This window comes from Ursus maritimus, unplaced genomic scaffold (assembly GCF_017311325.1).
Source record: "Ursus maritimus isolate PB19 unplaced genomic scaffold, ASM1731132v1 scaffold_8, whole genome shotgun sequence".
Lineage (NCBI taxonomy): Eukaryota > Metazoa > Chordata > Mammalia > Carnivora > Ursidae > Ursus > Ursus maritimus.
Genome location: NW_024426996.1, coordinates 75,636,444 through 75,663,341, shown reverse-complemented (window position 1 = coordinate 75,663,341; position 26,898 = coordinate 75,636,444). Strand labels below are relative to the sequence as shown.

Sequence of the window (26,898 nt, the reverse complement as noted above, 5' to 3'; positions counted from 1 at the left end):
CCTTAGCCCACAAGCTCAGTGCTGGGGGTCAAACACAGCCGACTCCAGGACATGTGTTCTTGACCACAACGTTAGGGCGGCCATACAGACGGGCTCCAGGCCGCATTCTCTCCATCCGGGGACACAGCAAGTTCTTTCAGGGAAATGGTCTCAGTTACTAAGGTAACAGAACATTCAATTCTTGTAATTTGAGTTAGGACGTTATTTGAGAAGAGACTTCAAAACAAAAGCTATTTACAATGCTTCTGACTTGTGATTAGAAGTTTTGTGCAAAACAGTATTTGGGCTTCAGAGTTCCTGATGATGGCTGGACAAGGGAGATGGACCTTTCTGGGGCTCCCAGCCAGCTCGGGGGAAGGTGCCCTGTCTCAGGCTCCCTGCCTCTCTCCCTCCACTCTCCCAGCCTTGCCTCCTTGCCATTTGGTTGTCTGTGGAGGGTGTAGGATGTCTGGTGCTCCGTTAGGCACGGCAGTTACCACACGCATCACAACATGTGGGGGAACAACGCACACGTGTCCTCGCCCTCACAGATCTGGGGAAGCAGCAAACGGAGGCGTTGCACAACAGTTATACAGGTGACGAACCAGAGGGACACACAGCTGCCCAGGAGCACTGGGACACCTGGCCACCCACCGAGTGAACAAACCCAGGCGGCCGTAAACTGCCTCTGAGGGTCCAGAACGGGCGTCACCAGGCTCATCCGAAGCCTGCACTCCTGTTTTCTGTCCATTTCTAACAAGCTCCAGTGTCTTGTTTCCCAACCAAGACTGCAGAGTGGATGGGCGCCTGAGTGGCTCCGTCATTAAGCATCTGCTTTTAGCTCAGGTCATGATCCCAGGGTCCTGGGATCGAGCCCTGCATTGGGCTCCCTACTCCGCTGGGAGCCTGCTTCTTTCTCTCCACTCCCCCTGCTTGTGTTTCCTCTCTTGCTGGCTGTCTCTCTGTCAAATAAATAAATAAAATCTTTAAAAAAAAAAAAAAAAGAGTACCACCATAATCCTTGCTATTCCAAGATTCAGGAAGTCTCAGGGAAACTAAGATTTCCTGCACCGGGTGTGACAACCCAAGGACTTGGTAGAAGCAGCACCGTCCCTGCTCCTTGTTCTTCTCACCTTCCCCTTTCTTCCCCTAATGCTCAGGGGCGGCTCTGGGTGCCGGAGGCACAGGGACCATGAGAGGCGGCCTCCACTCACGAGGACAGTCACGGTGAGAGGAGTGGCAGCGTGGGTGTCAGAGCTGTTGTGACCACCCCAGGGAGGGGGACGGACTCTGTAACCAGGAGGCTCCTCGCCGGTGAGAGACAGAACATTCGCGCAGAAGTCTGGTTTTCATGCAAAGGACAAACTGCTCAGGAGGAAGGCAGTTGCAGAAAATAAGGAATTTTAAGTGACAGGTCTAATTTTAGAGGAGGGAATTTGAAAGCCATTGTGAGAGGGAAAAAACAATTCCACACTGAAAAAGGATTTAGAAACAACTAAATGTTAAATCCAACTTCCCCTTGATTTCTAAGGTATGAGGAAACTATTCGAGGACTTCTTAGCAAAAATGCACTGGGCAATATGTATTGTTCGCTTAATACGGTGATTCTCCCCTGGGGGCAATTTTACCCCCACAGGACATTGGGCAACGTCTGACGTTGTCACAACTGGTGGGGTAGGCTACTGTCATCTGGTGGGCTGAGGCCAGGGATGCTGTGAACTGTTCTATAGTACACAGGACAGACCCCCTTGATAAGGGATTTTCTGGCCCCAAATGTGCATAGTGCTGAGGCTGGGAATGGCTGGGTTAGTGCAGGCACCTGGGGCTTAGAGACGGGCTGGCCAAGCCTGGGCAGGTGCTCCAGAGCAGGATACCTGGGGCCAGGAAGTGTGAGTTTGACAGCACGGGCATCCCTCCCACTGTGACCCTAAGCAAGTCCTTGGCCCTTTGTAAACCTCATTTCTTCTTCTAGAAAATGAGGAGGCACCACTTACTGTGCAGGACATTTGGGGTTGGAATAAAGTGATAAATGGGGTGATGCCTAGCAATATTTGCAATGTCTTAAACTATAGACCATGTCCCCCCCAAGTAATTTCTGGGACAATTAAGGGAAGAAAGCAAGTTTTCAAGGGCATTTGAAGTTTTTCATCTGGTAGACAGCGGAGGTACAGGGGAGAACTGGACTGAAGCACAGGACAGCGGGGCTCTGAGGCTGAGGTGGCTGCTAAACAGTGTTTGTCCTTTTGTATGTAAAACAGAGGACGTAGGACTTGTCCCATTGGCTGCCTATGGATGACCTGGGAACACAGCCCAGTGACACATACGGGGATGCTCAAAGGGGGCCTTGGGGACCCTCCCTGCTCAGGGCTCAAATGGCCAGACCTTGTAGCCAAATGGTTGGGCTCAAATCCCCTTTCTACCACTTGTAGCTGTGTGACCTAGGGAAAGTCTCTTAACGTCTCTGTGCCTAACAGTGGTGTCTAACTCATAGGACTGTCATGGGGACAACTTCAGGCTCCTGTTAAGTGCTAAATGAATGTATGCTTTATCATTATTACAGCTGATTAGACAGAGGCTAGGGGAGGGGAGTGATTGGCCTAGGCTTCCCACTGCAGGCTTGCGGCCACAGTGAGACAGATATGGGTCCAGAGCTTTTTGCTCTATTTCAAGTTAAGCATGCTAAGCAGGAAGTATTACTTCTGACTTAAAGATTAAAAATAAACCTAAACGAACAATAAATAGGAGACTACCTCAACATAATAAAGGTGATACATGACAAGCCCAGAGCTAACATCATACTCAGCTAACATCCTATCATAATATCATCATACTCATCAAACAGAAAGCTTTTCCTCTAAGATCAGAAACAAGACAAAGATGTCCACTCTCACCACTTCTATTCAACCCAGTACTGGAAGTCCTAGCCAGTGCAATTAGACAAGAAAAAGAAAAAAAGTCACCCAAAGCAGAAAGCAAGAAGTAAAATCATCACTGTTTGCAAATGACATGATCTTAAATGTAGAAAACCCTGAAGACAGCACGCACACACACACACACACACACACACACACACACACTACACACACACACATTGTTAGAAGTAATAAACAAATTCAGTAAAGTTGCAGGATACAGAATCATCAACATACAAAAATCAGTTGTGTTTTTATATACTAACAATGTACCATCTGAAAGGGAAATTAAGAAAATAATTGTATTTACAATAACATCAAAAAATACTTGGGAATAAAGTTAGCTTAGGAAATGAAAGACTTTTGCACTGAAAACTACAAAACATTAAGGAAAGAAATTAAATACACAAATAAATGGAAAAATACTCTATTCATGGATTAGGAGATTTAATATTATTAAAATGGCCACACTACACAAAATGATCTACAGATTCAATTCCATCCCTATTAAAATCCCAATGGCCTAGTTTCCAGAAATAGAAAAAAAAATCTAAAATTCATATGGAACCATAAAAGACAATGAATCTTTAAAAAGAACAAAACTGAAGCCATCACATTTCCTCTTTTTAAAACATATTACAAAGCGGCAGTAATTAAAACCGTGTGATACTGGCATAAAGACAGACATATAAACTAAGAAAACAGAATAGGGATCCCAGAAATAAACTGATATGTGGTTGACTGATTGCCAAAGGGTGCCAAGAATATTCAATGGGGAAAGGATAGTCTGGAAAATGGTGTTGGAAAAATTGGATAACCACATACAGAAGAATGAAATTGGATGCTTTACTCAAAATGGATTAAAGATTTAAACACAAGAACTGTAAAAATCCTAGAAGAAGACATAGGGGAAAAACTTGGTAACATAGGTCTTGGCAATGATTTTTTTTTGGATACAACACCAAAAGCAAAAATCAACAAGTGTGACTATATCAGACTAAACAATTTCTGCACAGCAAAACAAACAAACAAACAAAAAACTGAGTGGAAAGGCAGTCTACAGCATGGAAGAAAATATTGGCAAACCATGTATCTGATAAGGGGTTAATCACCAAAATATATAAAGAACGCCAATAGCAAAACAAATTAAAATAAAACAACCCCCCCAAACCTCCAAACAACTCCATTAAAAAATGGGAAAAGGACTCGAACAGACATTTCTCCAAAGAAGACCTACAAATGGCCAAAAGACATATGAGAAGACACTTGACATCACTCATCATCAGAGAAATGTAAACTGAAACCACAGCAAGATATCACCTCACACCTGTTAGGATGTCTATGATGAAAGGAAAAGTGTTGGTGAGGATGTGGAAGAATTAGAGCCCTTGCACGCTGTCAGTGGGAATGCAAACTTGTGCAGCAGCTCTGGAAAATGGTACGGAGGCTCCTCCAACAATTAGAAATAGAACTGCAATATGAGTCAGCATCCCACTTCTGGGTTTGTTTGTTTTTAATTTAAGATTTATTTATTTATTTATTTATTTATTTATTTATTTATTTATTTGACACAGAGAGAGAGAGAGCGAGCACAAGCAGGGGGAACGGCAGACAGAAGGAGAGGGAGAGGGAGAAGGCAGAGCAGGGAGCCCAATGCGGAGCTCAATCTCAGGACCCTGGGATCATGACCTGAGCTGAAGGCAGACGCTCAACCGACTGAGCCACCCAGGTACCCCCCACTTCTGGGTTTTTATCCAGATTGAAATCAGGAGCTCGAAGAGATATCTGACTCCCATGTTCAATGCAGCACTATTCACAGTAGCCAAGGTGTGGAAATGTCCTAAATGTTTGTCAACAGGACGAATGGATAAAGAAAATGTGGTATGTGTACACACGATGGGATATTATCCGGCCTTGAAAAAGAAGGCTATCCTGCAGCACGTGACCACATGGATGAACCTGGGGGACGCTATGCCGAGGGAAACAAGCTGATCACAGAAAGACAAATACTGAATGCTTGCACTTTCGTGAAGTATCTAGAGTAGCAAAACTCATAGGAGCAGGGAACGGGGTGGTGGTTGCTAGGGGCTGCAGGAGCAGGAAATGGGGAGTTCCCAATCACCGGGTGCAAAGTTTCAGTGAAGCCAGATGCATACGTTCTGCAGATGGCCCGTAGGACACTGCGCCTGCAGTTCACAACCTGGCATCGCGCACTTCATCGTTTAAGAAGGTAGATCTCATGTTAAGTGTGCTCGTGACAGTAACAAAAGAGATGAAAGGCAGTCACTGCGAGGAGGGTGGGACACCCGGAAGCTGAGACCTCTCCACTGCCGGCCTTTGGAGCAGAGGAGATAGTTTCTCCCCATCCTATGCCAATGCAGCGGGGTTTACAGATACACCCTAGTGGGATTTATATAGGAAGTTATGTAGGGAATGCGAATTGGAAAATTATGTCCCAAGAGAAGAGAGAATTCTGTTTAGAAATGTCATGGTTCTCAATCCAAATGCCTCATTAAATACAGATTGCATATGTGGCTTTTACTACTCTAAATGTTAGCTCTAAGAAACAGACCTACTCCCTCTCTACCTTCTCAAAACAGGGGGGCGGCTTTGAGCCTGGAGTTGCAAAAAGGAGGAAACAGCAGGACCTGTCTAAGGCCGTGCCCTCGGCCCAGGCGCCGCCTCCTCCTGCTGACTTTAACCAGACCAAGGAAAAAGGTAAAAAAGAGTAAGTTGCAAGATGATTTCATTTCATCTTAGTGTTTCCAAAGATAGAGTCAAGAGTAGTTGAAATGTGGCTAAACACTATGGATGGAACTTTCCATGCTGTCACCCTTCCCTCTCTGGCCAGGGATGCCTCCCCTTTCATGTTGCCTCCCCGTAGACGGCCCAAACACCCTCCCTGCTGACTTTTAGGGGACGCCAGCAGCTGTTTTCTCTGAGGCTCTTTGGAAGGTCCCCTTTTTCCTCTTTCTGGACCCAGCTCCTCTTCTCCTAAGCTGTGTAAGTACCTCTACACTGCCCTGCCAGCTGGCTTGCACACCTTCATAAATGGGGAACTCACCACTCCTTGAGGCAGGCCCGCTATTTTTCAGAAGCAAAAATGATACTGATCCTGAGTCTGTCTCCCTGGGGTTCCTCGATTCTACCTTCAGGAGCCCCCAGGAGAGAAGGGGCAGCTGCGTCTGTCAGAGGGTTTGGGGAACTTCATGGAAGACCTCCCCCTTCCTCCGATATCCCTGCCCACATCAGCTCAGGCCCCGAGAAGGTTCTCCTTTCAAGCTTGAGGTCTTCTTAGACCAAAGTTGCATGTTGAAGTCAGCCCAGCCAAGACTACTTTTATTTAAATCATCTTTCACTTACAACTTCCTAATACCCATTTTATTAAGAAACCAGAGTTTCAGGGACCAGAAATCGTAATGATAGGCAGCACTTATTAAGGGACGACTGTGTAGCTGCTGTTTTGAACACTCTGCATGGATTATTTCTTTCCGTATTACGTCAGCCCATTTTCAGATGAGGAAACTGAGGCTGGATCAGATTGTGTGATTGCCCGACCGCGCAGAGCTGGTGGAGGTGGCAGAGCTGGGACCGGATCCTGGCATCGAGGGCCCCGCCCCACCCCGCCCCACCCTCACCCCCCTCTAGTTTCTCCCTTTGTGCGGGGACGCTCACCGCGTTGAGACCGCAGAGCTGGTAGCAGGCCATGGTGATGACCACAGTGACGACCTGCCAGCGCACGAGGGGACTCCGGAGCAGCTCCAGCATGGACACCAGCTGGACGTTCCTCTGCATGCGGCTCTCCGTCAGGACCTCCTCCAGCTCTCGGGACACGTCCTCTTTGCCCAGGAAAGTTTGGAAGGCTGCAAACAGGGACAACCACAGCCTTTCAGTAGGGATTAGGATGTGTCTGATACTGGGTCTGTGGGGACAGTCCCACCACCCACACACAGACCTTGTCAGGGATAGAGCTGGCAGGGGCCTTTGAAACCACAAAGTCCCAAGCCTTTGTTTGAAAATAGGAAAATGGAGGCCCAGAGATGTGCAGTGACTTGCCCAAGGTCACCTGGTTGGCTAGGAGAAGAGCCAGGAGAGAACAGGAGTCTCCTGATTGCCCCCAGAGCGAAGAGGAGCCTGTCCAGGGATCAAGTTCTACTGCGACCACAGTGCGTCTGACCAAGGTTTGTAACCATTCCTGCCTCACATGGCTCTGGTAGTAACTGGATGATGTATACACACTAAACCCTAGCTCAGAGCTTTGCACACGCTCTTGCTAAGTATTTATTGAGCACCTCCTGTCTGCCTGGCCCAGCGTGCTCATCCTTGTTGGAGGTATTCAGATGGTCAGATCACCTGCCACTTGGCCAGGATGCGGGGAGTAGATTCTATCATTGGAAGGAGACTGAACTGAATGACCCCCAATGCCCTTTCCATATGACTTTGGGGAACACAGGAACCGTGGGTGGACGTATTTCTCAAAGAGCTAGTCTTCCCAGGATTCAAACTCACCCTGGTGACTTATGCCTTTTCCAGGCTGAACACTGCAAATTTCCAGCCTCAGCGAACCTGGCATGTGTTACCAAGCCCTTAATTGTGCAAACCTCCCTGTATATAGACGCAAAGGTGGGCGGACTGATTAGACCCCTGAGATAATAATAATCAGATAATATGAGACACTTTTAGAACACGGATTTAAATATTCAGTGCTCTGGTATTTATCCTCCTACAGAGAGAGGTGGCTTTGGTGATGGCTCCTGTGGACAGTCCATTCCAGACACAGTGGGCATCATCCCTGAAAACACTGCTCTGCGCTGCAGGGCGTGTGAAATTGCTCTTCTTAAGTAGCAGGGGGGCGGCGGGAAGGGCTGTTAAACTTGCTCTAGATTCTACAAAAAGCAAGCCCATGATGGCTCTGGGATGTTATTCCCAGTAGTACACTGAAAACGGCTTCAGAATGTTTCTTTTGTAAGCGATGATTTAATACTTTTCTTAGCATTTTATTAAGGATAAATGGGAGAAGTAGCTGAATGAGCCATATTTCCACATCATTCACTATACCATAGTATTGCTAACACTTTCTTAAAGTTCAAAATGCAACACTCATATGATAAAGTCATCCTGAAATTTTAGGGCAGGAAAATATTTCTCTCTCCTTCCTGACATACATGCTTTCCATGTAAAATAAGGAGAAACGTATAGCCTTTTTTCCCCCTTTCTCAACTTGGCTTCCAGAAAGCTCTCGCCTAAATTTGACTCTCAGCTCTTAACAGAGTTTCCTGGAACAAAAATCTCTTTCTTAAAAGCTGTGATTTCCTTCTTTTAAGCATCAATTTAATTTCTTGCTATATATGCACTCATAAAAATAGTTTCTTTCTACTTGTTCCATATCTCTTCTTTTTTAAAAAAAAATCATCTATTTTAGAGAGGGCTAGCATGGGGGGGGGCAGTGGGAGAGGCAGAGAGAATCCCAAACAGACTCCCCGCTAAGCACAGAGTCTAATGTGACCCTGAGATCATGACCTGAGCCGAAATCAAGAGTTGGATGCTTAACCAACTGAGCCCCCCAGGCGCCCCTCTCCCCTACCCCTTCTTACGAGTTTCCTGTGACTGGGTAGGGAAGAATATCTGGTGAGGGAGATATCATGTCAGACTTGGAGATGCATCGCCTTCAGGAAAGGACTCCCTCCTTGGCTGTGAGTGTCTGGTTAACTGATAGCCCCTACTTTTAGCTTTGTGGCCATTCACCTCAACTTTGAAGCCCAGGCACAACTGGGGTTGGTGGGAGTGCAAGGGCACGGCTGGGGACACCTGAAATGTACACGTGTTGCTCCAGAGCTCCTGACGGGCATGCAGAGACTCGGCCAGGTGGCATGCTGGTCTGATGCCTCCCTGCTCAATCCTGCTGTGTCCTCCTCCTTTCTCAGTGTGGCTGTCCAATGAAACTTCTGCATCCCTCACTCCTCCCCAGCACCTGCTTCCCTGGAGAAGCTGGCCTGCAACAATTAACCACTTGACGGCAAAACCATCAATCAACTTAGCCTGTTTTCAACTTTTGAAGTGCTTAGTTGCTTTTGTTCTTATTGCCTTCTCCTGGCCTGTGACAATACCCCGATGGCTCTCCTGGTCCGGTCTCGTCGTGCCCTGTAGAATGCCTACCGTAAACCTGTGCTCTACGCTGCGGCACCAGCCCCCAGCTCTCTGCTCCGCACAGTGATGCCCAGGCTCCCACCTGGCGCATAGCTCTCCCCCAGCTCCCACCCCTGCTGCATCACTCTTGAACATACGAACGGCTCATTGTTCCTACACACAATGTGCTCTCTTGGCTGCCTGCACTGGGCCATGCTGTTCCCTGTGCCAGGAATGCACTTCCCGCCTTTCCTTGCCCCACTACTCTTCTCCTCCCTCCCAGAGGGCCCTGTGGCGGGGAGATTCTGGGTTCTCCCCATCCCCTGTGCCTTCCCATCTCAGCACCACCTCTGGCACCTCCTCCTTCAACTTGCTGTGAGCACCCTGAGGCCCAGTTCCGGGGGCCTGCTGGGGGATGGGTGCTATTTGAGTCTGTTGCTCCGAGCTGACCTGACCCAGCTGGCACACCACTCTCTTCCCTGAAGGCAGAGTTTCTCCGCATTGGCACTCTTGACATCTCGGGCGGGATAACTGTGCGGTGGGCATGGCCCCGTGCATTGCGGGATGTTTAGCGGCATCCCCGGCCTCCACCCACCAGATGCCAGAAGGAGCTCTACAGCTGTGACGATCGGAACTGTCTCCAAGCATTATTCCCAGGAGCCGAGACATGGGAACAACCACTGACGGAGGAAGGGATACACGTATACTTATATACACAAGAATGTTAGCTCTAAAAAGCAGGAAATCCTGCCATTGGCAACAACATGGACGGTCCTTGAGGGCAGTTTGCTAAGTGAGAGAAATCAAAGACAGACAGACGCCATGTGATCTCACCTACATGTGGAATCTAAAACCACAAAACCCCCAAACGGAACTCCTAGATACAGAGATACAGGGAAGAGACTGGTGGTTTCCAGAGGTGGGGGGTGAGGGGTGAGCAAATGGGTGAACGTGACCCAAAGTGCAACTTCTGGTTATAAAATAAACAAGTCCTGGGGATGGAACCCAAATGTCTCCCGGGGCAAAGTCACCCCAGTTCAGAACCACTGTTTCAAACAGGCTTCTGGCTCCTCCCGGGAGGACCTCACCCCAGAGCAGGTACCCCCCTCACTCCTGCTGGCCCCTCTCCCTTCTCCCAGTGCAAGACTGCCCTGCGGGACCCGGCCCCTGTGAGCTTCCCTAATTGCCGGTTAAGCCCCCTGCACCACCCACCATGGCCCTGTGGGATTTAGTTTGGGAGTCCTTCCTATCCCCTATGTAACCTCTCAGGCTCTTGAAAAGAGCTCCACAGTCAAAAGCTAAGTCACGAGGCGCACCAACAAGAGGAGGTATTTCTGGTTGTCAGAAGAGAGCGGGCCCTCTGAGCAGGAAGCCAAAAAAACAGAAAGTTGCCTCACATATCTTGGCACTCAGGAGAAACAAAAGACATTGGTACTTTTTTTTCTTTTCTCTCTCTAGAATGTTCTTCTGACCTTTCTGCACCTGGTTAGCCTTGTTCTTTGAGCCTCAGCACAGACACCATCTCCTCCAAGAAGCCTTCCCTGATTCTCCCCTACTGGGAAGTGAGGAACAGGCTAAGGAAGGTCTAGAGAGGAAAGCAGGAGATGAGGGACCCACCCACAGGTCTCATGTTGTAACTGGGCCCCATGATGCCACCTTCCTGATCTTAAGAGTCATGTGCTCCTCTCAGTACCCCGGTCCTGTGTCAGTCCAGGCCTTCGCATCTCCCCAGTGGGATTCTCCTGCCAGTCTCCGTCCTCCAAGATGACCATTCTCTTGCAGTCGAGCCTTTGCTGTCCTGCTCCTGTCAGCAGCACCCACTCTGAATTTTATCCCCCTTCCCTAAAGGTCAGTCTGGCTTCTAGGCGAGGGCCTTCCTGGGTGCCTCCTCTCCGGGTGCGCCAGAATGGAGGACAGGACCGTCCTGGCAGCTAATTCTCCCTGAGTGTTCATGGCTGCCTGGAGCTCAACTGCGAGGGATCCCGAGGTTGTCCTCCCTGCTCAGTGGGGAAGGGTGTGGATGCTGGGTCAGTGCAGAGTTTGGCAGAATGGGGCGGTGGCTCCCATGCCACGAGCTAGCCGTACCCAGGTGGACCACAGAGGCCATGACCTCCACCGGATGGGCCTGGGAGCCTGCTCCCAGTCGGAGCCTGGATGGCCTCAGGGATTTGGAAGTGGGCTGGAGTGCCAATTAGGGAAATGGCTGCTGAGCTGGGCACAGTGCAGTCCCGTAGAGCTCCTTTCCTTCACGATTGTCACGGGCTGAGCCCCAACATTCTGCCAGCCCAGTTTCACACTGGCAGTACGAAATAAAGAAAGGAAGAAGAGCAGGTGTTCTTGACAGGGTCTGCCTTGCATCCCTGAAGTTTCCAGATCAGTGAAGCAGTGTCTGAAGTTGTGCCTGTGCCTGGCCAACTCAGAGAAAGAGCTGGAAGCTGACTGCAGTACACACGGGCCCTCAAATACCCACCAGCGCCACACCCTGGGCAAAAGGTGAAGAGGTGTGCGGCGGAGGGGTAAGGTGGATGCAGGTGGTGTGGACAGACTGACGGGGCTCTGTCCGGCATCCGCTGTCCACTAGCCCGGCGCCGGGGCCCATCTTGGTGGCCTCGCACGTCTCTGCTTCCTCAGGTTCCGTGAGGTCGGAGCAACCATCTGGCACAATAACACCTGCCTGGTTTGCCCGCACCTGTGACCAGGTGTGTGCTGGTGTGACGGGCGGTTAAGGGCCCTGACTCTGGGGCCACGCTGTCTGGGGCTCAAATCCTTGCTTCGCTCCTTGTCACCTAGTCTGATGCCAGGTGAGGTTCTTGATGGTTCTGTGCCTCAGTTTCCTTACCTGTAAGATGGACGGAACAGCATTGGGGCTGTCTGTGGTGTTAAATGTCAGCGCACACGAGGTCCTCAGAACACTGCTGCTCTTAATGGGCAACGAGTCCTAGAGGTCTGTTAGCTATTCCAGGAGGCACTTGCTACCCCCCCCACCCCTTCCTTCCCTTTTTTCTTCCTTTTTAGCCTGACAAAGGGTAGAAATACCATAACCTTCCATTGGTTGAATTGTGTCCCCATAAACATATGTCAAAGTCTTAACCTGGTAACTGTGAATGTGACCTTATCTGGAAATGGGGTCTTTGCAGATGTGACTGTCAGTTAAGATGAGGTCACAATGGAGTAGGGTGGGTCCTTAATAATAAGAAGAGAAGAGACACAGAGACAGACACACAGGGAAGACTGCCCTGTGAGGATGGAAGCAGAGCCCAGAGGGGTGCAGGGTAAGCCACGGGAGGCCAAGGCCAGCAGGCGCACGCCAGAAGCCGTGAGAGGAAGCAGGTCTCGCTGACAGGCTGACTTTGGGCTCCTGGTCTCCAGAACTGGGAGAGAACCGCTCCTGTTTTAAGTGTCCGGTTTGTGGCGTCTTGTTACGGTAGCCTGCGCTGCATGGCCTCTGTTAGCATTTCTCGCCTCCTGCTAGAAGCAAAACGCACAGCAGCCTGGGGGATTCCCTCATGTGACCAGGAGGGCCTGTGACAAGGCTGGCAAAGGGATTTCAGGCAGAGCATGGGGCCGTGGCCCATTGCAGCCCTATGCCCAGCCCAGCATGGAGCTCCTTCTCTGCCCAGAGCGGGGCTCAGGGCTTCTAAAACTAGGAGATTTCACTGAAACATTTATTTTCAGCAGTGATTGGGATTGAAGTTTGAGTTTATCACCGACAGCAGTGGGATCCAAAGCGGAGGATGGGGTAGAAGACACTGGAAGTCCTGTTTGAACTGTTACAACATCTCATTATGGGACCGACCCTGGAGCCTTCCCACAGGCCACGTGAGGGTGCTGGGGGCTCCACCACAAGGAGGGGCTGGCAGGGGGCTCCTCATCTTTGCTTTCAGTGTAGAGCAACACATTTCGGCTAACGTGTCCCATTGACTGGTCTTGGACTTGGGAATGGTAGTGTTTGGTTTTAATTGAATTAACCCTGAAGAACATTCAGGCGGCTTATAGAGAATCCTCTGAAGAAGGCACGGATTAAGGTAAGACTGCGATGCCTGCACAGAGACAGGAGCCAGCAGCCCCCTTTGCTCCAGGCTTCGGTGCATGTCGACAGTAGGCTCCCTGGCCAAGGTGCAAAAACTTAAGACATAAATAATCAACCTCTCCAAGGTAAAGGTGACATTTTCAGGAGAATGAGAAAGTAGCAGCTCTTCAAAGGAGATTGCTCTGTGGAAAGAGATGTGTGGGGACGGTGCCATCACTCTGTGGCCTGGGACCCAAAGTGCCGCACACCGGTCACTGCACATTAAAAAAACAAAATCCCTGCAAACAGTTTCAAAAGCTTCCTGTTTGAAAATATGCCAGATGAAGAGTTTCAGTGGGTTTTGCTAAATCATGGTCGTCAAAACATAAAAAGGCAACACTGTCTCCTGTTTGCAGGAACAAGAGTGACACTGGGAGGGTGGACATCTACCCGCAGCAGCCCGCCTCATCCCCGACGCTGCATTCCTAGCAGATGGGACTGCAAGACACATGCCAAGTTCCAAATGTGTTACGTTCAGCCAGCCTTGCTGCCGCCTTCCATTTGGATCTATATTGTTTTCTGGGGGTCTTTTTGAGCTCTCGTCACCCTTAAGGCCAATATTGCAATGACAGCAGCTAACGCTTGCTGAGAGCTACTCTAGGCCAGCCACCATTCCACGTGTTTCATAGGCCTTTTCTTATTTAATTTTCATATAACCATCCCCTGAAGGAGACACCGCTAGTGTCCCCACTTGGCAGGTGAGAAGAGAGACGAAACTTGCTCATGGTCAGGGAACTAGGATCCCTGAGATCAGAGCCTGAGACAAGGATTGGGTGTAAGAAGTTGATACACGTGATGGTTGCAAAAAGCAGGTGTGAGGGGATAAGGAGAGTGAAGCGAGGAAGGGGAAGCCATACAAGGCACGTCACTGAGGAGCCTACTATGGACGAAGGGGTCAGTTCTGCTGGACTTCTGAGTAGGACATGGAATGTCTCCTAGAACGGCCCCACAGGGGAGGCTGGACATCTGTCCATCAACTCTTGCCTCTAGGGGCATGAACTCCCAGGCATGCACATTACACTGCAGATGGGCTGAGCTGCATTGTGGCCACAGAGAAGGCCTGAGTATGCAGGGAGACACCTGGTATGCTGGAGGTGCAGGAAACTTCCGCCTGCGTCTGCACTCACATGGGACTGTCCCACAGCTGGGCTGAAATCAGTGAACAGAAGAATGGTGTGATGGGGACACCACAGGAAACCACTGTTGTCACCACTGGTAAATGGAGTAGCTGGGAGTAGAGCCCCAGCAAGGGCTCCAGAAGCCTTGCTCTGGATGCTCAGTTATGATCCCTGGGAATTTAGAACCAGAACTTTCAGATCTTGGAAAAAACACTGTCCTTCCCTCCTTCTCCCTCCCTCTCTCTCCCTTACTGCTCCCTACCTTTCTTCCCGAGTCTTCATTCCATATCCTTGAATTCCTGAAGAGCCTAGAAGCCTCCTCAGGCCTCACCTCACCCTCTGTCTGCCCATCACTTGCATCAGAGTGAGGCAAAGGCCTGTAAATCAGCACCAATTTCATTCCACTTTGGAAGCACAGAGAAGATTGGTTTGAACTAACTCTTGCATTCTTTTTTAACCCAGAGCCCCTAAGTAACATTCCCTTCCTTCCAATCTCTACAGGAAGGCCTGGAATCTGCCTCTGGAGCTGGGACCCTACTCACAAAGGGGCAGAAAACCATGCAGGGAGGTGACAAGCACATTAGTGCAGTGTTGGGAGCGTCCTGAGGCTGGTAAATGGCTCTCACTGCTGCTCCTGTCTTCACTGTGGTCCTACCAGATCGAGGCAGGTGCTTCTCCTAGTGTAAGGCTTATAATACCTCATGCCAGAGGCTGGGTCTTATTCAGGGCCTGGCATGCAGCAGGTGCTCAAACCATGCTGGATGAATGTAACTGGTCCCTTTTCATATTTGCTTAGTCTGGAGAAGGGGATCCTCTGGGAGGAGAAGCCTGGATGTGGATAGGGTTGTACTCTTTGGCCTGAGGTCAGAACGAGGACCAATGGTGACAGCTATGATGTGTCAGAAGTCAGCTCACCGTGAGGAAGAACTGTCTGACTGATGTGGCCACGGGTAGATCGGGCAGTTTCTCAAGCAGTGAGCTCCCCATCCCTGGAGGTGGGCCAGGAGAGGTGTGGTGACCACTCTTAAATATCTAAGTCACTTAAATAGTTCATCTGATCTACTTGGTTCCTCTCCCTGCTCAGGCTCCTACCCTCGCCCTCACACTTGAAAGTAAAGGCTTCCTATAGCTCACACTTCATTCATATTCCTGGCCATGTTCTAATCACTAATTCCAAAGAACTTGAAAAAGGAATGAGAATTTGCATTTCCCAAGTGGAGAGAAAAGCCTCTGGGTGGTGTGGTCAATTTCTGGGCTGGGAGAGGAAGCCACTGTGTAATCAGATCTTGTACCTGTTAAAGACTCGTCTTTATACAAGGGGCGTCAAGAGACCAAGCAGGGGAGAGGAGCCTGACATTACTGTGTACCTACCATGTGTTAGACGTTTGGGCTAGGTGTCTTACAGAGCTTATCGAGATAACCTAGTGTTGTTCTGTTCTCTGAGCCTCAGAGGAATGGGGAAATGTACCAGAGATCCCCGGTAGAAAGTGAGGGAGTCACTGTTCCAACTTGATCTTTCTTTGCACGCACCTCAAAGAATGATGAAAAGAAACCACAGAGATGAAAAGCTAACAGAACCAGATTCAGTTCATTTCAATTAACCTGCAGCTTTTTAGAGCTTGCTATGTGCTGGGGATGCAAAGGTCTCTTATGTTAAAAGGCACTGTTTCTGCTCAGAAGGAGTCCTTTTGGGGGGGGGGGACAGAACACATCTCACTGCAACTCCAGGTGGATGGTGCTGGATGTGGGGCCTGTAGGAACCTCACAAAACCCCCATAAGTTCAGTGCTCCCACTTGTCTTTTAACAGATGGGGAAACTGATGCTTGGAGGGATGAAGTGATGTGTCCAAGTCACATGGCAGAGCTGCCATTCCCGCTCCCGTGGTGCTGTGCTCCAGGGTTGGTGCAAGCATGACTCAGGGCCTGACCCTGCCAGGAGGAGGTCACGTAGAGCAGGTCTTGTATCGTGCATCCCTTGTTCGAGAGGTTGGGTCAGGCCCTTAGGCAAATGGAAAGTCCTCTTTCCCCAGAGCGCTCTTTAGATCTCTGCTGGCGTTCTGTCTTGGCAATGATTGCTTTTGCACGTGATGAAATTAGCAGTTGCATTCATAATGTCAGGATCTCTATGGCTGTACCTTATTTTTTTCCATTAGTGAATGAATAATTTATTATTATAAAGATAAAAAATTATTCTAGGGGCGCCTGGGTGGCACAGCGGTTAAGCGTCTGCCTTCGGCTCAGGGCGTGATCCCGGCGTTATGGGATCGAGCCCCACATCAGGCTCTTCTGCTATGAGCCTGCTTCTTCCTCTCCCACTCCCCCTGCTTGTGTTCCCTCTCTCGCTGGCTGTCTCTATCTCTGTCGAATAAATAAATAAAATCTTTAAAAAAAAATTATTCTATTATGGTAAGGACACTGAACGTGAGATCGGCCATGGAGCATGTTTTTAAGCGCACAACACAGTACTTTTGAGTACAGACACAGTGTTGTACAGCAGATGTCTCCAATTTATCCACCTTTATAAACTTTATACCCACTGATAGCAACTCCCCACCTCCCCCTCCCCCAAAGCCCCTGGCAACCACTATTCCACTGTTTGGTTCTATGAACTTGACTATTTTGGATACTTGAAGTACGTGAAGCCGGGCAGCCTCTTCCTTCTGTGACTGGCTTACCTCAAGCAGCATAACGTCCACCAGGTTCATCCGTGTTGTCACACGCTGCAGGATTCCCTTCCTTGTCAAAGCTGAATAATACTCCATTGTGTATGTGCACCACATCTTCTTTATCATTTGTCCATGGACATTTAGGTTTTATACACGTCTTGCTCTGTGAATGGTGCTGCATTGAACATTTAAGAGTGTTAATATCTCTTTGAGATCTTGATTTCAATGCTTTTGGATAAATGCCCGGATGTGGGACTGCTGCGTCATATGGTACTTCTATTTTTCATTTTCTGAAGAAGACTCTGCTGTTTGCTATAGTGGCTGCACCATTTTGCATTTCCGCCAACAGTGTGCAGGGGTTCCCATTTCTCCACGTCCTCGCCAACACTTGCTTTTGCGTTTTTGACCCTCGCCATTCTGTTGGTGTGAAGTGATATCTCACTGTAGTTTTGATTTGCATTTCCCTGATCATTAGTGATGTTGAAATTTTTTCCATATATCCATTGGTAAAGTGTATGTCTTCTTCGGAGAAATATCTATCCGAGTTCTTTGCCCATTTTTAAATAAGGTTATTAGATTTTGGCTATTGAATTGAAAATTATTTATTTTTTGGATGTTATTAGCCCCTTATCAGATATACAGTTTGCTAATATTTTCTCCCATTCTATAGGTTACCTTTGCACTCTGTTGGTTATTTCCTTTGCTGTGCAGATGCCTTTTAATTTGATATAGTTCCCCTTATCTGTTTTTGCTTTTGTTGCCTGTGTGTTTGGTATCATATCCAAGAAATCCCTTCCAAAGCCAATATTAGGAAGCTTCCCCCTTTTGTTTTCTTTTAGGAGTTTTATGGTTTCAGGTCTTACATTTAAGCCTGTAATTTATTTTGAGTTGACTTTTGTGTATGGTATAAGCTAAGGGTCCAACTTCATTCTTTTGCATAAAGATACCCAGTTTTCCAGTTATCTTGTATCCAGAAGACACTATAGCCCACAGCCAACATCATGCTCGATGATGAAAAACTGAAAGCCTTTTCTCTAAGGTCAGGAACAAGGCAAGAATACCCACTCTCATAACTTCTATTCAGAAGTCCTAGCCAGAGCAATTAGGTGAGAAAAGGAAAGAAAAGACATCCAAATTGGAAAGGAAGAAGTAAAATCGTCCTTGTTTGCAAACAACATGATCTTATAGAGATAAAACTCCTAAGACTTCGCCAAGAATACGGTTAGAACTAAATAAATAGACTCAGTCAAGTTGCAGGATACAAAATCAACATGCAAAGATCAGTTGCATTTCTATACACAAACGACAAACTACCGGAAGAGGAAATCAGAAAAATAATCCCCTTTATAATAGCATCAAAAAGAAAAAAATACTTGGGGCGCCTGGGTGGCACAGCGGTTAAGCGCCTGCCTTCGGCTCAGGGCGTGATCTCGGCGTTATGGGATCGAGCCCCACATCAGGCTCTTCAGCTATGAGCCTGCTTCTTCTCTCCCACTCCCCCTGCTCGTGTTCCCTCTCTCGCTGGCTGTCTCTATCTCTGTCAAATAAATAAATAAAATCTTTAAAAAAAAAATACTTAGGAATAACGTTACCTACAGAGGAGAAAGACTTTTATACTGAGAATAATAAAACAATGATGAAAGAAATTAAAGGAGACACAAAGAAATGGAAAGATACCCTGTGTTCATGGGTTAGAAGATTTAATATTGTTAAAATGACCATATTCCCCAAGGCCATCAACAGGTTCAATGCCATCCTATTAAAATCTCAATGGTATATTTTACAGAAACAGAAAAAATAATGCTACAATTCATATGGAATCACAAAAGACCATGAATGGCCAAAACCACCTTGAGAAAGAACCACAAAGCAGAGCCATCAGGCTTCCTGATTTCAAAAAAGACTGCAGAGCTACTGTAATTCAAACAGTATGGTACTGGCATAAAAAAGACACATTCAGACCAGTGAACAGAACAGAGAGCCCAGAAATAAACCCACGGCTATACAGTCAGCTGATCTTCAACGAAGATCTGTGGCTCTGAAATGGGCAAGACAGTAAGGTGGCCAAGGGCTGACACTGGGGTGAGAGAGAGAGACGGGGCACAACAGATCCCCCCCCTCCCGTGTGACCTGGGGAGTCACTTGGCAGCTAAAACCTCGCTGTCTTCTGTAAGGAATTAGAGTGAATAGCGTTAATGTGAACAAGACCAGCCAACATTCACAGAAGGCTACTCTGTGTTTCTGAAGGTAGTCATGAGAATCAACTGACCTGTCTGTTAGGTGATAAGCCAGGGATTATCCCTGATGAACCACAGCTCTCAGTGGTAGCTTTCCAAGGCAGAAACAGTGGAAGTACTTACTAAAAACAAAACAAGCAAGCAAATGACCACAACAAAAACAGACATCCTTCCTGGCCATATGTACTCATGGGCTTAGGATCAACCCTTGAGCTGTGGATGGATTCCTACCCTGTTCCTTTACTCCCTTACAGCAACTCACCTTTCCATCCCAGCACAACTGCCGCGTTTTTCAGGAAGCCCTCCCTGGTGTCCTCCTACCAGCCCCGTGGAGCTCTCTGCTCCTTCCCTTGTAGCTCCTGTTATGGGGTCGATTCACACTCCTCTGTGAGGTGACCTGGTTCCTGTCGGATTCCCTCATTGACTGCTTCAGGACTCAGGGGCCCTGTCTGGTTTTGCTCCATATTTTATCCCCTGGGCTTAGTACGTGTCTGGTACACAACAAAAGCTCCATAAATAAGTGGGCTTGGAATGAACGGTGACTCCAGGAAGTTACTCATAACTCAGACTCCATTACGATGGCCTTCCCTGAGCTACACTTCAGGCTTGTGCCCTCAGCTCTTACTGAGGGTACATATAAGAAAAATCATAGAGAAATATCTTTTGCAATTGCTTTAACTTTAGTTTAAGATGTGATTTAAGACCCCCCTTTGGAGGTCCCTTGTAATAAACGGGTTTTAGAATTGTGTGTAGGTAAACTCTGTCCCTCCTCAGAAAGAGAGTGTCTGTGAAGGAATCAATTCCTTTCTTGCCCTGGCTGCCAGGAAGCTCAGACACTAATTTGGTATCTCCTCCTTGAAAGACGACAAGGTGCTTCCCATGACATAGTCATTTTCCAAGCACTGTTCTAAGCCTTTAATGTGAATCAAATCACTTAAAAGTTCAAAATAATCCAATAAGATGAGTGCCTCAGACAAGGGAACCAAGTGAAAGACTGCACATAGCTAGCAGATGGCAAGGCAGGGACGTGAACCCAATCAACCTCACCCCACAAGTCTGAGCTCAACCTCCACAGTGAGCTACCACTGGATAGCTCTGTTTACTGGGAAGGGGCCCTTCCTTCTCCTTCCAGAGCCCTGAGTTTAATCTATAACACACACACACACACACACACACACACACACACACACACACACACGCTTGTGTGCTTTATAAGCTGTCTCAGTTTTTTCCTTGATTTCTATAAGGTAGAAGATGAAGTCACTAACACTTACGAAAAAGAGAAAGAAGAAATCTGTAAGATGCGGCCTGGTGAGGTTGACCTTTAACCACTTCTTTATCCCTCTGAAAAGGACCCTGTGTCCAGATCCCCTCTCAGTTTTGTGGTACTGTCCAATATGCCAGGTATGAGGATTGTAAAGTTACTGCCACTCTTGCGCCAACAAACTCCCGATATGCGAGCAAAAGGCTAATGACAGAGGCCAGCTGCAGACAATCACAGCTGACTAGCAGGTTAGAACCCAAATGTTGCCACCGTCAAATGCATGACAGCATCACAAAGCTGAACAGATTTGGATGGGTTGGTCCTCCCCTGACTTTGGCCTAAAGCTCCCCTCCTGCTCCTTTAGGAGACAGGAGAGGGTGATGACAAGCACAGTGGACCGTGGGTCAGGAGAAAGGGCTTTGTCCTAGCTCAGCCTCTGACTTGTCTGGTGGCTTCAGACAAGACTCACTGATCTGGTCTCAGTTCCACATCAGCTCAATGAAGGCTTTGCATTGATATGAGCTCGTTTCTAACTTCTGAAGGCTAGAGGAAGCCTCCTTGTCTAAGCTGAGCTCAGCTACTCCCTTCCAGTCACATTCCACTAGAGCCAAATGTCCTCATGCTTTTGGGCCATACCATGTCTATCCCAGATTCTTGTGGTTTTATAGACAAAGATCTAGACTTTGCTTCCAGCTAAGCTTGCGTTCAAGAACTGGCCCCACCACTTACTAACTGAGCAGCCTTTGGCAGGTGATACCAACCTCCCTGGCCTCACCTGTAATGTGGGGGTAGGAACATAATCTCTTAGAGTTGGAGAACACTGTGGCAGGTGGGCTAGCGGCACATGTCTGTGTGCCCCAGGCCCTTAGCACATGACAAGTCCATTTGTCCTCCCTTCTCTCACATCCCTGCACAGAGTTAGGACACCCTTTGCCTGTGTCTCAAGTAGGCATCATTTATTTGTTCAAGTATTCAACACACATTTAATGAGCACCTACTATATTCCAAGAGATAGGTCTCTATAGCACCCTAATGTCAGGGCTTAGTGCTTGAGATTTGATTTTAGAGACGGGACAGCTTTCAGAGAGCTCACTGTTAGACACTGTTCAGATAGTCTCCATGACTAAAACTGCTTTGAACTGGAGCCTTCACAAGCATGAAGAGCCTATGCCTTTACTGAGCACTTTGTTAAACACTCCTTGTCTGGTTCTTCCCTCTGAGCATACATCCAAATGTCCCACCCGCACGCCTTCTGCACCATCTCGGGAGGGGCTGCAAGGAGACTTGGAATGGGACTTCATATACACATGCTCTGCTTGGACTTGAAAATCCCTCCCCTGAGGAAGACCTCTTGGGTACAGAGGTCGAAACTACCAAGGCATAAACATCAGAAAGCCCAAAGTGATTATCTGACACATCTCCCTGGTAAAACCGCTGGCCTGAGTAATAAAGCTGCCTCACTCCTGTCTCTCCCTCTTTGCCTCCTTCTCCTCGGGTTGACACTGCTCTGTGTTCCCAGCACAAGGAAGCTTCTGGTTGCCATAAACCACTCGGAGCGTAAGCCCAGAGTCTGGAGGAGCAGCGTGCTGCACAGACCCGAGCACACACTTTGGCGTTAGGTGTATTTGGGTTTCATTCACCCTTTCCGCAGGTGCTCAGGGAGCACCTACTATGTGCCAGGCCCGCTCTAGGTGCTGGGGTTTCAGCTATGAGCAAAGCAGGAAAAGTCTTTGCCCTCAGAGAGCTTTCGCCGGGGGAAACAGATGCTAAACAAATTAGCGTAGAAATATATTAATCAATAAGCTTAAGTGACTGATTTGGGAGAAGCTACTGGGTCCTTGACGTGGATGATGAAATGAAGAGATGCCTACATGAAACAGGAAGACTCAGGATCAACCCTTGGGGGGTTGAGTGGGGCAAATGTCATTTATCCCACTCGAGAATACTGCTTTTGAATTACATAACAGACATTTCTCATTATGTCGAAGGTTATGCATGTGGGGAGGAAGATTTAAATTGTCCAACTTCACTACAAAGCGGTTTCATTCTAGACTAGACAGTTTCAGGTTTCCATAGTAAGCTACTATTTAATTATTATGTTACCATTTCTATTAATTAGAATAATAATGATAATACAAATATACATACGACCACACGTTACTTATGACAAAAACAATAAGAATGTGTAAATTCACATGATTTGCTCAATCTGTTGGCTCAATCCATTTTTCAAATAGGAAGAAACTGAAATCCTATTATCCCTCCTCGTACTTGTAATGTCCTATCTCCATTTACTTTTACCTCTTAGGAGTTCACCTCTAATGTCAACTCATGGGCTTGTATTTCCATTTTGATCCCTGAATAAATGATTTTTTATATTGCTTAGAGTATTTATTTTATTGGAGAACTATTTCATTATGAATCTGCATTGTGAATTTGATGTGAAAGCTAAAAGCAGAAGTTTGAATAAATGAGTGTTCCATATGAAAAAATAAATAAATAAATATACAATTTCAGGTACTAAGTGCTTAGAAGAAAAATAAATTGGAGCGAGGGACCGTGAAGAGGCGAGAATGCGTTGGAGCTGTCATTGGGGAAGGTGTCTGAGATGTCCCTTTAGCAGAGAGCTACATGGACTGTTGGGGGGGCGCTGTGTGCACACATGGGGAGGAGGCTTCCAGTTGGAGGGGCTTGTGCAAAGGGCCAAAGTGAGACGGGCTGGGCGCATCCCCCCATTTCCTAGCTGTGTCAGAGTCTGCCCATGGGGATCAGTCCCAGCCACTCTGTGCCTGCAGACCACATTGCCGGGACTCCCGTGCTAGCTGATTCCTGGTAGATCCAGCCAGGAGAGGTGCAGATACAGGTCCTGGGGTAGGAGGCAGAAAGAGTCCCTTCTGCCTGGTCGAGCCTCCAGCACCGTGAGTGGTGGTGACCCCTGCTCAGCCTCCGAGACTCAGGCTCTGGCATCCTTCCTGGCAATGACACCCCCCACATTCATACCAGCAGCTCCACGATGTGCTGGCTGCAGTGTTGCTGAGGTGGGGGGACTCGGCCTCATCCCTTGTGCTCCCCCTGCCCCACACCTTTGGGACCATCCCCCTGCATTCAGGACTTCTCTGAAGTATTCTTCCTGACTTCCTGAGGGGAACCTGACCGGGGTGCGAGCTCTGTGACCTGAATCCTCTGCCTCTTTGTCTCCTCATCTATAAGAGAAGGAGCAGAAACATCGGAGGCGAGGTGAGGATTAAGGCAGCGGACACAGCAGACTTAACGCTTAGTTTCCTGTGCTGCTGTAACGAATTATCACATACTCAGTGACTCGGACAACGTGAACGTACCACCTCGTAGTTCTGGAAGGCAGAATCCACAATGGGTCTCAGTGGACTGCAGTCAGGGTGTTGTCAGGGCTGTGTTCCTTCTGTGTTTCTTTGCTATTTCCAGACCCCACAGTCTGTCTGCATCCCTCGGCTTGTGGCCCCTTCTTCCAACCGCAATGCCAGCAACCTTGGGCCGGACACTTCTCGTGCTGCTGTCTGCCTGGTTCTCTCTCGTCGGCCTTTTCCATGACGAGAATCCTTGCGATTACATGGGCCCCTCCTGGGTAGTCCAGGCTGACCTCCCTGTCTCTGAAGTCAGCTGATTAGCAACCTCAATTCCATCTGAGCTCTCAGTTCCGTTGTATAACCTACGATAGCCACAGGTCCTGGGAATTAGGATGTAGCATCCTTCAGAGGAGGGGGCTTCTAGTCTGCCTCCCACACTAGCACATAACAGCAACTCAAATGGTCAGAACCATTCTAAACCCCGTTAGGGCCACCTCACTGTCCCTGAGATGGAAAGCAGGCCACTCCAACAATGACACCTGCGATCACCTGTTGTGTGAGCTCGTTCATGGGTGGTAGCAGACGCTGAGCACTTGCTACCAGGAGCCCTGGGACTGATATTGCTTCTGTCCCAACATGCCAGGGCCTGACCTTAGAACCGGAGCCGGACCAGCCTGAAGAAAGCACCTCGCCCAGTCCTGATTACACAGGAGGAGAAACCACAGCCCAGAGAGGTGGTGTGACCGGACCGGGCTCCTGACCCTGGCCAGTGTGTCACCCTGCATTCGGTGGTCTCTCCCAGCAGCTGCCACCTGGAGGGACTTAACGAGACTGACGCGTGGGGAATAACCGGCAGGACGCTAAGATGACGCACATGGCTCTGCGGCTGAGCAGTTTCCGTCAGCCGGATCTCACCCACAGACTGCCCAGGCAAAGCTGGCGAGTCTCAGGGCCCCAAGTTTGGGGCTTAGGAGTCTCCCTTCCACTCTTCCCTGAAGGGAGCTCCCTGGCTTATAAAATATTAATATTAGAATTAATATTAGAATCCTTGTCATTTCGAAGAACGAGTTACGGGATGCTTGGGGGGCTGTTCTGGGATGTGTTCTGTTGCCTAGCAACACCCAAGTTCCCCCTCTATTCACTAGAGTGGCAGGCTCTCAGTCGGTGAGTCCTGAGAGGGGCAAGTATCATAGCTGCCTCCTCCTAGAAAGTGGAGCCATTCAGCCAGAACCCCATCTCTATCTTCATCATATAGGACCCGTGAGAGGCCAGATGGGAGGTAACTGCCAGAATCTCCCCCAGGAGTCAGGGAGCCTGGTTTTTGAGCTCCAGCTCCATAAATGGCCAGGCTGGGGACGACCGCACGTTCTCAAATGTCTCTGGGTTGAGTTGCTCATCTGTGGAAAGGAGAGGCCCATTTGCCTTTGCCCTGCTGAGGAATTCTGGGAAATTCAGTAATTTTAATGACATTTCAGAGATGAATGGTCTTCAACAGATTGGAGCTCACTTTCAAGGGCTTGATTTCTTTTCAAGGCCTTGATTGTCTATTCAGTGTGTAGCCAATGGAAGTCCGTGCTGGATGTGGGGGGCATGGCACTTAAGAACACACAGTCCCTGCCCTTGAGAGTCTCACTGTGGGGAGAGAGGGAGAGTGACAGAAACAGGGGGTGACACCACAGCATGGCCAGTACTGGGGGAGATGACCAGGGGAGGGAGGGATGGCGTGGGACCAGGACGGTTAATGTTACGTGCTGGTGTGTCAGAACCACGGCACCCAGACACACTTGACCCTTGAACTGTGTGGATCCACTCATAGAAGGATTTGTAAATAAATAACAGTACTATTTGCATGTTCTCTTTCTTGTAATTTTCTTCGTAACATTTTCTTTCCTCTAGCTTATTTCACGGTAAGAACACAGTATATAATACATATAACATACAACACATGTGCTAACTGACCGTTCATGTTATCGGTAAGGCTTCTGGTCAACAGTTGGCTACTAGTAGTTACGTTTTTGAGGAGCCGAAGTTATATACAGATTTCCAGCTGTGCAGGTGCTGGCAGCCCTAACCCCCACATTTTTTAGGGTCAACTATATTTGGTCAAACACCACTCTAGATACTGTGGTGAAGACTGGATGAGGGTCACAGTCACATCTTTAGACTCTGAGTAAAGCAGATTATTCCCCATAATGGGAGAGGGCCTCATCGAGTCAGCTGAAGGCCTAAAGAGAAAACGACTGAGCTCCTCAGAGAGAGAGGTAATTCTGCCAGCAGATGGCCTCAGACTTAACCTGCAACACCGACTCTTCCCTGGGTCTCCAGCCTGGCAGCCTTGCCCTGCAGATTTTGGACTTGCCAACTTCCACAATCATATGAGTCAATTCCTTGGAATCTCTCTCTCATATATATATTTACATATTTGTAGTATTTACACAGGCAACACACCTGTTCTCTTTCTCTCGGGACTCCTGACTAACACAGGACCAACCTGACCCCGCTGGGGACCTAAGGGAAGGCACTGCCCCACCTCACTTCTTAGCGGAGCGCACTGTTCCAGAGGCACGTGGCTCCCATCAGTGTGGTGGCCAGGAGAATGTGCCCACAGACCCCCGACCACAGGGACAGAACTGACCAAGGGTCACAGCCGCTGTGCCCTGAAAACCATCACCCACTGTGTCCAGACTGTACTCGTCAGGGACTACTCACAGACAATGGCAAAGCACAGCAGGGAAACTAAGGCATCCTTGTTCTAGTGACACAGGGCTCCTCTGGGGCTGATGTTGCCGGCCCTGTCCCTCCCTTGCCCACTGGGGGTCCGATGAGCATCATGGTCTGTGGGCTCCCTCCACGTTTACACAGGCAAGAACTCCGATAAAGTCCTCGCTGCTTAGGTCACTTGGTATCCACTTCTCAGAGAACCCAGAGTGACACAGTGACTCACACTGAAGTGTGAGCTCCGTGGAGAAGCACTGAGCCTTCCATGGGGATAAGCTGGACCAGAAGGAAGACAGACATTTCCAACCAGGCAGCATCTCTGCGTCTTCCCCACGGACCTCTGTGGCAGGGCCAGTATGACAGAATGGCGTGGAAGGATCTCCATGATGCCCAAGAGATCTGCGTGACACTGAGGCCGTGGTTGGGCCCAGGGAGCTCGTGGCCTCTAAGGGGGCTTGTCTCCTTCACCTTCTCAGCCAGGACCTA

The 26,898-nt window shown here is 48.6% G+C and overlaps 1 protein-coding gene across 15 annotated transcripts in view; it reads right to left on the bottom strand.

Moving 5' to 3' along the window:
* SLC2A9 (solute carrier family 2 member 9) overlaps positions 1–26,898 on the bottom strand; it is a 260,925-nt gene that overhangs the window by 97,605 nt on the left and 136,422 nt on the right. For all 15 annotated transcript variants that reach the window (XM_040625291.1, XM_040625294.1, XM_040625290.1 and 12 more), the window contains one exon: positions 6,567–6,754. In XM_040625291.1, the coding sequence (XP_040481225.1) occupies positions 6,567–6,754 (188 nt within the window). The remainder of the gene's footprint in view (positions 1–6,566; positions 6,755–26,898) is intronic.